The sequence below is a fragment of the Meleagris gallopavo genome, chromosome 4 (genome assembly GCF_905368555.1).
Source record: "Meleagris gallopavo chromosome 4, MGAL_WU_HG_1.1, whole genome shotgun sequence".
NCBI classification, from domain to species: domain Eukaryota; kingdom Metazoa; phylum Chordata; class Aves; order Galliformes; family Phasianidae; genus Meleagris; species Meleagris gallopavo.
This window is the reverse complement of record NC_139407.1, coordinates 59,267,283-59,282,023: the sequence shown is the minus strand read 5'-3', so window position 1 is coordinate 59,282,023 and position 14,741 is coordinate 59,267,283. Positions and strand designations below refer to the sequence as shown.

Here is a 14,741-nt window from a genome sequence, read left to right as displayed (position 1 = left end):
GACATCTGTTCTAGTTGGCAGTGGAGGTCTGAGCTCGTGACTCTGCCTTCAAAAGGGAAAATGTGTCTGGGGCACAGAAAATGCCTGTAACAAACATGCGGTGAGAAAAAGCTGTTAAGCTACCTACAGAAGAGTGTGAAAAGAAAGGAAAATGTCGTTCATCTGGTTTATGCATAGAGATGGCCCTGCAGTACTGTGGAACTTCATGTCCAGTGGCAAGTGGGGCACAGCAGTTCACAGTAACCACTATGAAGATTATATTTAAAATAATATATAAGGAGAATTTGGTGGTGAGTCTTGTCAAAACAACCATCAGTAACATTGGAGGTGTTTATTAGAAAGTGTTCAGTAGACAAAGTGGGCAATGTTCTCCAGTACACCCATTGCATTTCAGAGGATACCCTGTGCTGTATCTCCTGTTAGCATTAGGAATTCTGAGCCTGTGTATCTTTAAAATGACAGAATTGGTTTTGCTCTGAAAATGGCAGTATTTGCAATGCTAAATGTGTTTGAAAAGTTGATATGCTGTAAAAATCGAGTGGGGAGGGTAAGAGTGAGACATTGTTTTGTAGAAAAGAATTGTATCTCAGATTTTAGGAACTTCGATAATATATTATTTTATATTCATGCTAATGGAGTAGGCAACCTTCTCCCCGGAGAGGAATAGCTGGTCAAGCCAACCTGTTCATCTGCTTTGACATCTGCTTTTATTTCCTGCTGTTGCTAGTTATGAAGCAAGCAGGCCACCTTTAAATCAGTCTGACACCCAACAGTGGGGCCAATTAAAAAGTTACATTTCTCCATGCTGAGATGTGGAAATAGGGTATAATGTAAATTTCTCAGCACTAGGTATTGCAATTAGAACAGAGAACAACAAACATCTGAAAACAGAACTGTGTTCTGGCTGCATTACTTTAATCCAGAGATTGCCTTTCTTTTTCAGTGCTTTGTAAGGAGCATGCAGATGCATTGTCAAGTGCTGTAACCAAATGAGGAGAATCCACAGCTCAGAGGCCTTAGGAAACCCATAGCACAGGGCTGTGTAGGATTCACACAGTCCAACCGCTCTCAGCAACCTCTGATCTTTTTTCAGCTGCAGTTGTTCTCAGTGCTGTGGCCAAAAAACTGCTATTGCATCAAGCAGCTGTTGCAGAAACACTTTATCTGCTGACAGTGATTCAAACATGATTTTCTTCTGTTTATGCTTCACGTAGAAGGAAAAAAAATAATTGGCAGAGTATGGTGCCCTGGACAGCACAGAGAGCAATACAATAGAGTTGCCAGTGCTTGAACATTGCAAGGCATCCCTGCCTGAAAGGCCGCTCTTTCCCTGCTGCCCAGGTGAATGATTCCAGCAGAACCATACCAGCAGGTGAATATGTTTGGAGCTGATAATAGCTTGATCCGCTTTTGGCAGGGTTTATTGTATAGGGATTTGGACTAATGTGTCACTTAAGCACAATTCTTGATTGTGAATAGTCGGTCCCAGTGAAATAGCTCCCCACGTAGTCGTATCGCTGTGTAATTCCGTAGCAGAAAATGACTTGATAATTCCATGAAGGTCTGACCTAAAACAGCACAGTGAAGGAGGGGAGAATGCCTGGGGTTAGTAATGAATTTGATCGGGATTGGGATGTGGTAAGAACAATTTGTACAGACGAAGCAAATCTGATTTTACCCCCAGTCTGTTGTGGCAGATGAGCATGAAAGCAAGGTGAAAGTTAAATGTTTTCTGTTATATTTTCCTAGTCTCTGAGGGTCTGAATGTGGTCAAATGTGGTGACCAAAGGGCCAGCAGGAAGAGCAAGCTGCTGTCCCAGGCCAGCTGGGAGTCAGCCAAGAAAAAGGGGCTGAGACCTTGAGGAAATCAGCAAGATAACCGAGGGAGAATATGCAAAATGCTTCTTGGCAGAGCTGATGAAAGGCACAGCTCTGAGCTGCGGAGTCGGACACGCATTGCAAAGGGTGTGTGCATTACAGTGGTCATGACAGATGGCTGCTGGAAGTGGGAACTAGGGAGGCCTAGAAATGGCAGTCAGCAGGCAAATATGATCTGCTTTCTTTACCTGCCCTAACCTTTGTGTTTCTTCCACATACTGGGAGCTCACAAATGTGATAATGGAAAGAACTCCAGTTCTTTAAATGATAGTGGTAGCACAAAAAGGCTCTAAGTAAAGAGAAAATGAAACGATTTAATTACAAAGGGTGCAATAAGCTGTATCAGTTCCAAATATTCTGACCTATGAGGTAAATGCTCTTCAGGGCAGAGGAGGGTGCTGGGGGTGTGCAGGAAGAATCACAGTCAGCAGCGCCTTATTCAGATGGCCATGAACAGAGCATTTTGTATGGACCCACGAAGCCAGTGCTCCTGTGCCAGAGCTCAGCAGTGCTGTTGGGTTGCTGTGTGTCCCTAGAGGCCCTCCACACAGCTTTGTTTTACTGTTCTTCTGCAACTGCTAGAAGAAAACACCAGGAATGAGAGCGCATCCATAAATTTACCTAGGCAGGGGTTCTCTAGCTCATTATTTCCATGCAAAAGGAAACCAATCATCCAGAAGGAAAACTAATCACATTCAGCAAAGGGCTGAAACAGTTTGCATGAGGTCTGTCTCTTTATGAGAATTCTTATTCAACCCAGAGGAGAGGTCTTCTCCTGGTTAATCCCACTTTTCAAGTATTTATGTGAGAATGTACAGTGTTGTTTTTAAGTCTCAGCCAAATAGTAAATGTCCTTGGGCTAAATTAGTGTTCTAATTTGCAGTCTGTGGAACTGCAGCCTTGTGCTGTATTTTGCTTCTGAAACACCTTACCCAAATATATGTATTACCACATGCGACAGGTTCTTTTAATGGAGCCAGGTTCTTTCTACCACAAGAAGCGATAATCCACTTATCTTGGAATGTGACATATTTGTTACAATTTAAATTAGATTTTGTGCACGTTAATTAGCACATCTAGGGCATCAGGTGGTGAAACATCTTTGGGAATTAGGCTGGCATTGAGAAAATCATCCAAGCAAGAAACAAGTGCGTTGTGGAGGGGTGGTTTGCAGCCTGCTGAGGAAGGTATGCTTCGTGCCTTCCTGCAGCAATAATTCTGCAGCACCTGGTTAATTGGGTTGTGGGAAGGCATGGATAGCTTCTTTAAACACAGTATCTTCTGCAGAGTTACCAATCTGCGAAGCATAATTTGCAAGTGACTTGGGAGATAAAGCAGGGAGTGGGGGACTGGCTTTGGAGTTGGCTGTGTTGTTTCATGCATAACAGCTGCTGTTTTCTACAAAACAGGTTCACGATTACCTTAGGAGCAAGTTGTGTTCCCTCTATGAAAATGACTGCATCTTTGACAAGTTTGAATGTGCATGGAATGGATCAGACAGGTAATCCATCCTTATGTCCACCATTGTCTTGATTTAGAAAAAGAGCACACTCCGTAAGATGGACCACTCAAAAAGTAAGGTATTATGTATGGTTATTTTCCATATAAATTTCTATCTCTGCATGCTTGCTCTCAGGCTGATAAAAGGTACATGGTTATTGGTGTAGCTATGTGTGATCCTGCATTTACATGAGCTCTTTCCAAAATCTAGTTCATTTATTGGAGATGGGAAGAGAGAAAAAGCAGAGGCAGACGCACTGATTCTCTGCGAACTGCTGCCACCTTCACACTGATTCTTCTGCAGCCTACACCTTATGTGCTCCCTGGTTTTATGAATGCAAGGAGTGGTTCCTGTTTGCTGTTTGCATCTTGATCACAGCATCTGGTTAAATCTTTTCACAAGAGATACTGACACAAATGAGAAGGAAAGAGAGGGAGGGTGAAATTCAGCAGTACCCAATTGCTTGCAGATAGTGGTGGTACTTTGGGCAGTGGGGATATTGCATTATAAGAACTAAGCAGCCTAGAGGACTGGGATGATAAAAATGAGTGAATCCAGGAGTATAAAGTAAGGTGAGGATTTTAGCTGAAGGAAAGCACGAAATTCCATTTTATCAATTGGAAACAACTCATGGGGACATTCATACACCATGGAAGGGATTAGCAGATTGTAGAATGCATGAGAGACTGGGCATGAGCCAGGTTTACATGGCACACAGTGACTCCTTGGCTCAGCACAGCTGGGAGCCAAAAAGCAAGTGCTGCTGGTCAGTTTAGCATGCTCAGAGAGCTTGGAGCTTGCCTTCAACTCACTTAGCCTCACCTCTGGGGAAGGCAGTCCATCTCATGTCACAGGGAGCAAGAATGCATGCCTCAGTAGTATTTGCTCACAAGGATTTACTCAGTGTTGAGTATACACCGTGATACAAACTGCAGACCATTTAAAAAGATGTAGATGGACCACCCTGGGCAACATGCTTCCTAGATTATCATTGCACCTTGGATACCAGCAATTGTTTTCAGTGTGGTCAGAAAGTGGGAACAACCCACAAAAATATGAGGGGAGGAGCCAGGTTTTGGAGCTTCTCTCTGACCTCCCAACGTCATGCATGAGTGGATGGGTTGACTCCAGAGATTCTGAGTACTGCTTGGTCCTGCTTTGTAGTTTGGTTCTACTGGGAATACCAAAGTAAAAGCCTTTCAGTGGTGCCGATTGCTGTCTAAATCTGATACTGAAGAACCACAGAATCATAGAATAGAAACACAGAATCAGTTGAGTTAGAAGGGACCTTTAAATGTCATCTAGTCCAGCTGCCCTGCAATGAACAGGGACAAATCAAATAATTCAGATATTCTGAAACCTGAACAAACATTCAGGCCATTTCAGGTCCTTTCAGACCATTTTGCCTATCCTCAGTGGGAGCTCCCAGTATGTTGTGCAGGATGGGCAGCCACATGGCCCAGAGTCCTTCTCCCTTCATCACATGAAGTGCTGCCATCCACGCTGATGAAGCGAGACCACTATCTGAATGGCTGCCTGCTAATAACACAAGTTTTATTTAATAGCAGGATGTAAAATGAGTGTAATATTTTAGCTCCTACCTGACAGATCAGAAAGATCAGCGCAGTAAGTAATTATTAAGTGGGAGCCTTGCACTGTGAGGGCTTAATTTGTTGTACTGCCCAAACATCAGGGGGTTGTTAGCCTTGCACAATTACCAGATCTGTCACTAAGCACAATATGCTGCTCTCGAGTGTAAGGAAGCATTCTGTAGAGTCGCTGGCAACGTTTGACAAAAGATAAGGGTCCACTCTAGTTTAGTTGTTTCTTTTTAAGAGTCAAATATACCAGTGCTGATGTTCATCTTTTGAGGTGATGAAATTCACCTCAAAAGATGAATTCAATCTTCTGAGCTTCTTGCTTCTGTGCACAACAAACATTTTATCATTTTGGTACACACTACAAGATTATTTTGGCTTTGGTGGATCATAATTTACATTATATTTGAGTACCAGCAGCTATTAGAGAGCAGTTCATTTGAATAGTTAAGTCACTTACTTTGATCCTTTTGGTGTATGTTTTTCAACAAAGCCCTTCTGCTAAAGGTAAGCAATGCATACTAACAGTGGTATTCCTAAGAGATGCTGTAATATAATGTTTATGGCATTAAATCATATTCATAGCAGTAATAATTGCAGTTCTAAACATGTTACTTCTATCCTTTGCAGAGTTTACAGTGACAAGTTAAAGTGAAAAGCTTGTTCATTTAAAAATGAAAGCATGCTTGTTACTTGGGATAAAATACGTTTTATTAATTTTGTCATTATTAAGGAGTTAGCGTAGGCAGTGATAGAACCTGATGGTGAAGCTGCTTACAAAAAAAATCAATGTTCGCGAGCTCTGATTAGAACGTGATTGATGCTCAGTTTCTCCAATGAACAGGAACTAATCTGATCAGACAGAGCCTATCTCATTTGCTGAAGGGCACATTAATCAGCAGGCACTTGGGCAGAAACAGTGGTCAGGGAGAGAGTCAGGCAGAGGTCTTACGGTAATTCAGCCAGATGAGCACATATTATCTGTGGTTGAGTATATTACACTAAAATCATGCCATCTTTATTGTATATACATCATTACGTGACTATGGGGACTATGTGAGCTCTGCTTTGTATGCCACTTGCATTCGATTCTTCCATTCAACTCCAAAGTCAAGGCTTTCAGTAACAACCCCCAGGACCTTGCTACTTACCCATTCTTTTGTTCAGTTATACCTCAAAAATTAGTACTTATAGATCTTTTCTTGTTTGTTTGTGATACACTGAAGAAGTAAGTAAAAGAAAAAATAATTTAGTGTATTCAACATGGTAGCAAATGAACACCTGAGTCACTGTTCTGTTTTTAAGACTGCAATGAACGGCATATGGGAACCCTTCCAGGGAGGCTTCTGAATGCCATCACCGTTAGTGCTGTGCTGTAAGCAGATGAATGAAGCCACACACAGCTGTGCAGTCAGCCCCTCCCTACTGAAGTGTCAGTCATCCTGAGGTACAGCCATCAGCCTTCGCTCTGTCAGGTGGAATTGGCAGGTCCTGGGGCACGGGCCGCTCACCGCCTGTTCCTATTGGCACTGCGCTCTGTTCCAGAGTGCTGGGGGACATCGGGGCTCAGCATGACTCGTGTGAGCTTGGGAGGGCTGGGAGTTCCTCTTCTTATTTCCAGTCTTAACCCCGCAAGCAGGGTTTGAACAGCTGGTCTTTAAGGTCCCTTCCAACCTAAGCTGTTCCGCGATTCCCAGGATTGTCACAAGAAGATGTAGGGCCTTGCGTGTTAGTCCCAGAAGATAGCAGGGTAGATTAGATGGTATCTTGCAGGTGTGAGGGCTCAGCATAAATGGGGAGATGGTTTCAGGTGAAGGAAATGGGCCCTTCCATGTTGGGTGCCTGGAGGGGCAGCTCTGCAGAGACTCAGGACAGCATGTGGAGGCAGCTGTGGTGGGTGCTGCTCTGGTCCAATGGTAAGTCCCCCCCTCAGAGCCTTAAGGGGCAGGCAGGCAGGGTTGGTTTCATTTTTCCAACGTCTCAGCCTGCCATGTGCTGGCCATTGAAGCCTGTCCAGACCTTGCCTTTCCTCATCCTGTGAGCTCTTGACTGGCAGTGAAGGGGGGATGCTCTGACATGAGCTGGACTTCTCTGGACAATCGAGATCTATACGTGAAGAAAAAATTGAAGAATGATCTGAGCCAGAATTGGCCCAAAGCAGGTTTTAAAACCTAAACAGAACAGCGTATGATTGGGTTTTTAAGCAAGCCCTAATTCTAGCTGATAATCCCAGAGCTTCAGGGTCAAGGCAGCTGAATCAAGTTGTTGTGATTAAAACTCTGTGTGCTGGGAAGGGCTGCTATATGGATGACAGTAAAGGGCTTGGCTTGCAGTAAAGAAATCTGATTAAAGTAGGGGAGTAACAGAGATTTGAGAAAGACAAAAGTACGCCAGTTCTGACTGACTGAGGAAAGCTCAATGCCTGAATAACAGTGTGGAAAAAAACCTCACTGCAGTTCAGTATAAATGCTGAGGGCCAGTTGGACACACCTGGGTTGGCGGAACAGGGAATATGTTGATGATGTTGGTCTGCAATGGATTTTTCCTTCCCCCTATAAGAATACATTTGTTCTGCTTGTAAATGTAAATAATGGTTAAACACTTTGCACTCAGAGATGTAAATTTAGCAGTGAGGCACCTCTGATTGTATCATTAATGAGGAAAAGTGCTGCAGTGTCAGTGTGGGCTGGGGGAATTACTGAAGTCTTGTGTTGCTGCGTAAAGCACTTGAAGAGTTGTGAGAAACTCTTCTACCAAGGTGAGAGGGAATGGCATCAGGTTGCACCAGGGGAGGTTCAGGTTGGATATTAGGAAACATTTCTTCTCAGGAAGAGTGGTGAGGCACTGGCACAGCTGCCCAGGGAGATGGGGTCACCATGCCTGGAGGTGTTCAAGAACCGTGGAGATGTGGCACTGAGGGACATGGTTAGCAGGCATGGGGTGATGGGTTGATGGTTGGAATGGATGATCTCAGTGGTCTTTTCTAACTTTAATGATTCTGTGATTCTTGGAGCCTACTTGGAGTAGTGGGCAGAGAGGAAGGCTCAGTCCCCATGGGGTTAGAGCCTTTTAAAAAGAACACATATACATATATATTTACTTACTAATTCATGCTTTTTTTAAAAGCAGCTTTGCTCCTGCATGCTCCTTAGGATCCACTGCTGTGTTGTGAGGCCTAAATGTCTCTGCACAGCTGAGGTGGTCCCTCTGACTGTACTTCTGAGTGAGATCAGAGGTTCAGAGGTTCTCAGCCAGAGCTCATTTGGGTGCTGCCTCAGGCTTCTGTGGGTTGGGGTGGGGAACTTCTGGGTGGGGAGCTGTTGTTTCTTGGACCAGCCTCAGTGGGAAAGGTGCTCGTGGTAACACTGCTAAGCAAAGCAAGCAGTGAGAGATTCAGGGCAGGCACTACCTATATTCAGCTGCTATTTCCATATATACAGATATACATATATAAATCTCCTTATGGCATACGTTCCGTCATTGTACATTACATTTTCCTGAACAAGAACAAATTGCAGGGTTGCATTGAGTTCTTACTCTCTTTTATTGTTATTTTAAGCAGCAGGTAAGGTTATAATCCATCTGGGTTTGTGACCTTGAACAAGAATGGACACTTTCTCATTTCCATAATGCTATTTTTTACTGAGCCATTAAAATACAGAAAAACAGGGCCAGAATGAAAAGCAGTCATCTACATATGTTAAAAAAAATTCCTGTGATGAATCCAACCAGAGGAAACAGACTTTAAAAAATATATGAGCTGAAGAAATTAAAACGCAAATGGACTGTAAAAGCAGCTATACTGCAAGCAAAACCTAAAAAAAGATTTTTGACAAGCACTTGTCTGTGCTGTTGGTGCATTGGTCCATTGCCTGCGTGAGCACCGCTCCCCTGATGGGTTCCGGCTGCATCTGGTGCAGGGGCTGCATGCCCAGGAGCACCAATCCCCCAGCGCATCTCTGCAGGCACTTAGGGCCCTGCAGCCCCAACTCAGAGCCCCCCGGTGCTGGGCTGGGCTGTCAGCATCACAGTGCACGGTAGTGCTGGGATAGGAAATCACCTCCGCTTTTTGATGTTGTGAATAACCATTGTAGCAGGAGCCCCAGTGACGAGGTGCGGTGATTTGGAAGGAGTGAAACATTAGATTTACTGCTGTTTATTCAGTTTCTGAAGTGGGCACTAATCTTGATCAATGGGCTTTCTGCAGCTTCTGGGATACGTTTTATCAAGCTGTCAGGCTGCCTGTTTTTTTTTGTTTGTTTGTTTAGCCCGTGAGGTTGCTCAGGTGCAGCTCAATAAGCAGCACAGTGCCAGGTGGGGCAGGTATGGGGTGTGTCTGCAGACAGCCCTGCTGCAGCTGCTGCTGCCCATGGACAAATGCCTCTGGTGTCCGGCACAGGGCAGAAGCAGCCTGTCAGCAGGATGCAGGCTGCATGCCATCAGCAGACAACGGAGCAGGATGGAGCTGCATGACTCATTTGTATTGCAGTAGCTCCTAAAGGCTCCAGATGAGATGAAGGTGATGCTGGCTGCGGGCTGTGCGTGCAGTGTAGGACAGCCAGCTCCTGAATGCAGGGGCACCAAATCTGATGAGCCGGTGTGCAGGGCAGAGAGCACAGCTCACACTTTGCATTGTGCCACCGCTGGGTGTGCAGCTCTCCTGGCTGGCTGAGCAGATCCCCCCAGGCAGGAGATAGCAAAATGTGAAAGCAATGCGGCTGTCACCCGTGGTGGAGATTAGTTTGTTAAATGCAGAGTGCGTGAAATATGCTTGGATTGGCTGTACTGAACAGGCAGATATCGACTGACTGCCCACATCTGTCTTCGAACTCAGTGTGCAGCTCCTCCCATGGAGACCTACCTGGTGGTTTGGGGCGGGTTCCCCTTCTGGAATGGAAGTGCTGAAAGTCACTGTGTTTGGGGCTGAGACAGAAAAGGTGAGCAGAGTGTGGCCCCAGATGTGAATAGTGAAAAGCTTTGCAGGAGACGAGCTCTCAAGCAAGGTTTTAAAGTCTGTGAGTGTAAGAATCCAGTAACCTGAGGGCCAAGGATGAAATCCTGAATTCCTTAAAGCTGCTGACAAAATACCTCCCCTTGGGGAGTGGGGGACGAAGAAACCATTATTTCAGGCTGATTAATGGGGAATTTATGCGGAGTGAAGTAAGGTTCTTGTCTCTTTCTCCAAGATGCAGAGATACATCCTGGCTTGAATTTTCCTTCAAACTTTCTATACAAGAGACAAAGGAACTCTATCTATATCTTCAGTTTGAAGAAGTATTATATATATATTAATTTTAGAAGCATCTAGACTTGCCAACAGGCCTATAGCTTTAGAAAGAAAAAGGTTTTGTTTTGAAAAGAAATGTACTTTGTAAACTCTGTTTCTTTTTAGAAGATTGTCTCTGGATCCATGGTAATCTCAGCTGTCAGAAAAGGTCTGGCTGTGGCACAGAGCACACTGACACGTCACATCGTTGTCTTGTGAAGTCACTCTTATGGTGTTGGGGTCCTGACTTGTGACAGTTTGTGTGAATGGCCAGGGTGCCACTGCTGGGGAAACCGTACATTTCACTGAATACTTTCAGAGGGAAGGAGGAGACGTCGGTAGGGAGAAAACTTCACTTTGGGGGGAAAAATCCATGATTCTATTCTTTCCCTGCTAAAACCAGAAGACATCCAAACGCCACTGCTTAGCTGTCCTGAGGAATTCGTGTTAGCAGACCTCCCACAAGCTGCTCTGTAATTATATCTTTGTTTTTTCCCCTCCACCCTCTCTTTCTCCCCCAGTGTCATCATGACAGGTGCATATAACAACTTCTTTCGAATGTTTGACCGTAACACCAAGCGGGATGTTACCTTGGAGGCATCCCGGGAGAGCAGCAAACCCCGCGCTATTCTCAAGCCCCGGAGAGTCTGCGTTGGTGGCAAACGGAGGAAAGATGACATCAGTGTCGACAGTTTGGACTTTACTAAGAAGATCTTGCACACAGCGTGGCACCCGACCGAGAACATCATTGCTATAGCAGCGACAAACAATCTCTACATATTTCAGGATAAAGTGAACTCAGAAATGCACTAGGTTTATCAATATCCCTCTGTATCTACAAACCAGCCTGTTGAGAGTTGTAAAAGGATGTGATCTTCACAAAAATTAGGGCTTCTGTGGTGGGATTTGTAGGTTGCATCCTTTCATCCCTCAGCCTGTATCATTACTGGTGGCAAACCAACTATTCTCATCACTGCAACTGTACGAGTAAAAGGCACGACTGCAAATCCAGCCCCGTGGTCTGTGTCGGTTCCTTTAATCCAACAGGGGCACTTACACAGCTGGGCAGTGTTCTGAGGAGGTCTGGGACCTCCTCAGCTCCTGTCAGTGCTTTGAGGGTCTCAGTGGTTCACAGGACCGCGTCGTTCTGGTGCACTGCCTGCTTCTGCGGCCCACAGTTACCACACTGTTAGAGCTTCTGCTTTAATCTTTTGATTATTATTTTTTTTTCAGTAACATTTTTCTGTCTTTCAACTAAGCTGAGCCTGTTTGTGCGCGAACGAATGAGTAGCCGCATCCCTTTGGACCACGTGGCACATTGGAAGGGCCTCCCAAATCCCTACTGGTGAGAAGCTGCCCTGTGTCACCCGTCCCATTCCCTTCTTTACACTCTTGCATTATTTATTCATGTTACTAACATTGTGCTTTGACTTCCTGAGTGAATAAGCAGCAGGCTGCTGGAGTTACTCAGCCAACTTGTTTTAGGAAGTTAATTCTCCCTCAATCTCTTTGCTCTGTTTAATATTTAGCAGCTTTCCCCCTAACTTGGCATTACCACTGCACGGGGACTGGCTGCTCAAACACAGCCTAGCAGAGTTAATCCATAAGCCTACACTGTCGCCTGGGGGTGGGGAGTTCTGGAAGCCTTGGCTAACAGTGCTGTCCTTGGAGGCAAATCCTGACTTCAGTGGAAGCAAAGTCACAGCTCTGCTGGACACCCCAGGAAATCCCACTGTTGCTCAGTGCAGAATGGTTATTCTTGTCCTGGCATATGGGGAATACAGACAATGCCATGATAGCTGTAGCTATAAGAAGAATAGTACTGTGAGAGGTGGCTTTGCTCAGTGAACTGTGAGGTGACAGTGAGCCCACTGCTGGGTGATGTGGGTATTCCTGGAGAAAGAGGAAAACACAAAGTCCAAACCAAACCTTCTTCCACATAAACACATCACTGTGAGATCCATAGCTCTTACAGATCTGTCTTTGCTTTCAAACGAATAGGATGTAAGTGGCAAGTGAAAGTACGTGGAATTACGTGCTCCATTTTGGAAGTCTGTGGGAACAGTGTAGTGCTAGGAAGTCCTCTTCATGCACAAGAAAGTTCTGTCTGCCTCCCTAACAGCTCTGGAAGAAAAACTGATATCCCAAAGGATTTCTTCGCGAATCACAAACAGGAGAGCACAACTGAGACGATGGCATTAATGTGCCCATATTAAAACTCCTCAGAAAAACAAACAAACAAAAACCCACTTCTTTAAGCCATTATGCACTGATGTCTTTGGTAAGTGGAGAACAGACTGATAAAGGGACCTGCATGCTTTCCTATTTTGTTTTGGAGGAAAAGATGGGTGAAAAGCTGCTTTAAACACCTGAAAAAGCCAAGTCTGTGGCTCTTTTATAAGACGTCTTAACACAACACGCCAAACCTGTCTGAAGTTTTCTACATCAGTGCTGTATATTTTGTGTGTAGAAGCACAAACGCACGCGCATCCGTTTCCAGCCGTACTGAACACATCCGGTATGAAACGCGTAGGTTAATTTAAAGGGAATGAGAAATGTCTGTTTATAAAATACTGTATGCTCTAGCAGGCATGGACAGTATGTGTACATATTTATTCTAACGAGATTTAACAAAACCGCTTTTTTTCCTTGTAAAGAGGTTTAAGGATGTGGTAAGTTGTATAGAAAAGTTGCTAATGCCAAACTGCTGCTTCAAGGGCGTCATTCAATTTCTTTGACTTCTGGCCTCCTCATTAACCTTTGCAGCTCAAAAAAAATTGCTCTGAGCTCATATTGGCATTTACAGGTAGAAGTTCTGTAAAACATATATTTAGCTTCACCATGCTCAAGTAAGAGACTATAGATAACTTACTATAAAGCAGCTCTTAATACAACTCTTTTTCTTTCTTTTTTCTTTCCTTTTTAATTTGAAGTACCTTACTCTGTTATAGCTCTGGGTACCAAAAAGATCATGTTAAAATTAAAGAAATAAGTATATCTTTGGAGCTTTATAAAACTAATGAAACACCCGACCAAAATAACACAAAAGTGATTACAGAGGAAGTAAATAGAAATCTCTCCAAGACCAGTATTCATTCACATCTTTGACTTTGCTACTACAGTTGTTTCCTGGTCTTCTTGAATGTATGGAAAGTTAACATCGTCATTGTGAACGTTTCCAACTTTCTTTCTCTTTTTAGTTTGAGCTTTCAGTGGTGTAGAGTAAATGATGGTAAAGTTGGTAAATCTGATTGTTTTGAAAGCTGTTGTTCATGGCTGCATTCTTTGTGTTGCACAAATTAGCTAACTGTTGTTGAATAAAAATATAAATATGTTAATACCAGCTTTTTCAATAAAATACAACCAAAAAAAGGCACAAGTAGATGACTTCAAGGCACAGCTTATTTTTAAGCTAGGTGTGAGAGACTTGTTAGGCTCCTTTTACAAAGCAGGGAAAGTCACAAGGATCAAAGCAGGTGACTGAAGTGTGTTGGGGCAAGTGGGGAGCAAACGTAGGGAGTGACTTACTGGCTCAGCATGATGAGCAGTGCATGCACAGACAGTGCAGCTGGAGATGCACTTTCACTTCCCACCTTGGACTGTAGCCCAAGTTATGGTATGTTATGCCCTTAAGAGATGTGCATCCCAGTCTCCTACAGGTGGAATAAGAGATGCACAATGTGAGGGAACGCACGTAATCACCGGGAGAAGTGGCAGCCACGTGGATGTCCAGTGGCCAGGTTGGGCATGTCCCCTTCCCACTGACCATGAGGACGGGCTGCTGTGGTACACAGGTATCCCGGGTGTCCTCCTAGGAAGCAGCAGCCAGAGAGGACTGTCAGCAGAGGAGCAGCCTTCCTCCTCTTCACCACCTTTCCTTCTAGCCTCTGCCCTAGAGGCAATAAAACCCCAGCAACCAACCTAACCCAAACAAGCTGGTTTGGCACACAAACTAACGACTTACTTATGGTTTCACTTCCCAGTCCCAACTGCTGCCCAAGTATCCCATGCCACCACAAGGCTTGACCCCTGACCTTGGGCTTTTCTTTTGAATCTCAACCAGCCAACCCTGTCCGCATGTTCCATACAGAGCCAGTGGCTTGGGATGCCTTGGGACCTCAGCGCACACGTGTTACACCCCAAGAGGCTGAGTCAGCTCCTCTGCTGGATGCAGACCAGGATGCATTTGCCTCTGCTGCTAGATGATGCAGGGTAATGCTTGCACAGCTCTCCCAGAGCTTACATGCTAATTCCACCCTCCCCCCTTCCAATCTTGGGAAGACCCAGTCAATCCCCCTCATTTAGGTGGGCAAACATGACTTGGTACTGAAGAGAGGAATCTCAGCTGAAAACCAATACATCAAGCAATTCACTATTTACCTTTCCTGTTTCCCTTTTTATCCCCAAATGCCTAGCACAAGCAGGATCCAGATGGCCAACTCGTCTGCTCGTGAAATATTCACAAAAGCCTATTTAGTAGCAGCATGCAGCAATTTAA

The 14,741-nt window shown here is 44.6% G+C and overlaps 1 protein-coding gene and 1 long non-coding RNA gene across 9 annotated transcripts in view; one reads left to right on the top strand and one right to left on the bottom strand.

Annotated features, from left to right (window-relative positions):
* The window catches only part of PPP2R2C (protein phosphatase 2 regulatory subunit Bgamma), a 175,412-nt gene extending 161,831 nt beyond the window's left edge, over positions 1-13,581 (top strand). For all 8 annotated transcript variants that reach the window (XM_085223508.1, XM_085223510.1, XM_085223512.1 and 5 more), the window contains 2 exons: positions 3,288-3,379; positions 10,765-13,581. In XM_085223508.1, coding sequence (XP_085079634.1) covers positions 3,288-3,379; positions 10,765-11,056 — 384 coding nt within the window. In that variant the 3' untranslated portion in view covers positions 11,057-13,581. The remainder of the gene's footprint in view (positions 1-3,287; positions 3,380-10,764) is intronic.
* On the bottom strand, positions 5,664-10,768 carry LOC146544530 (uncharacterized). Its single transcript, XR_014883226.1, has 2 exons — positions 8,082-10,768; positions 5,664-7,083 (listed from the first exon to the last, which is right to left on the bottom strand). It is a non-coding gene; the product is annotated as an uncharacterized LOC146544530 (long non-coding RNA).
* Positions 13,582-14,741: the final 1,160 nt, after the last annotated feature.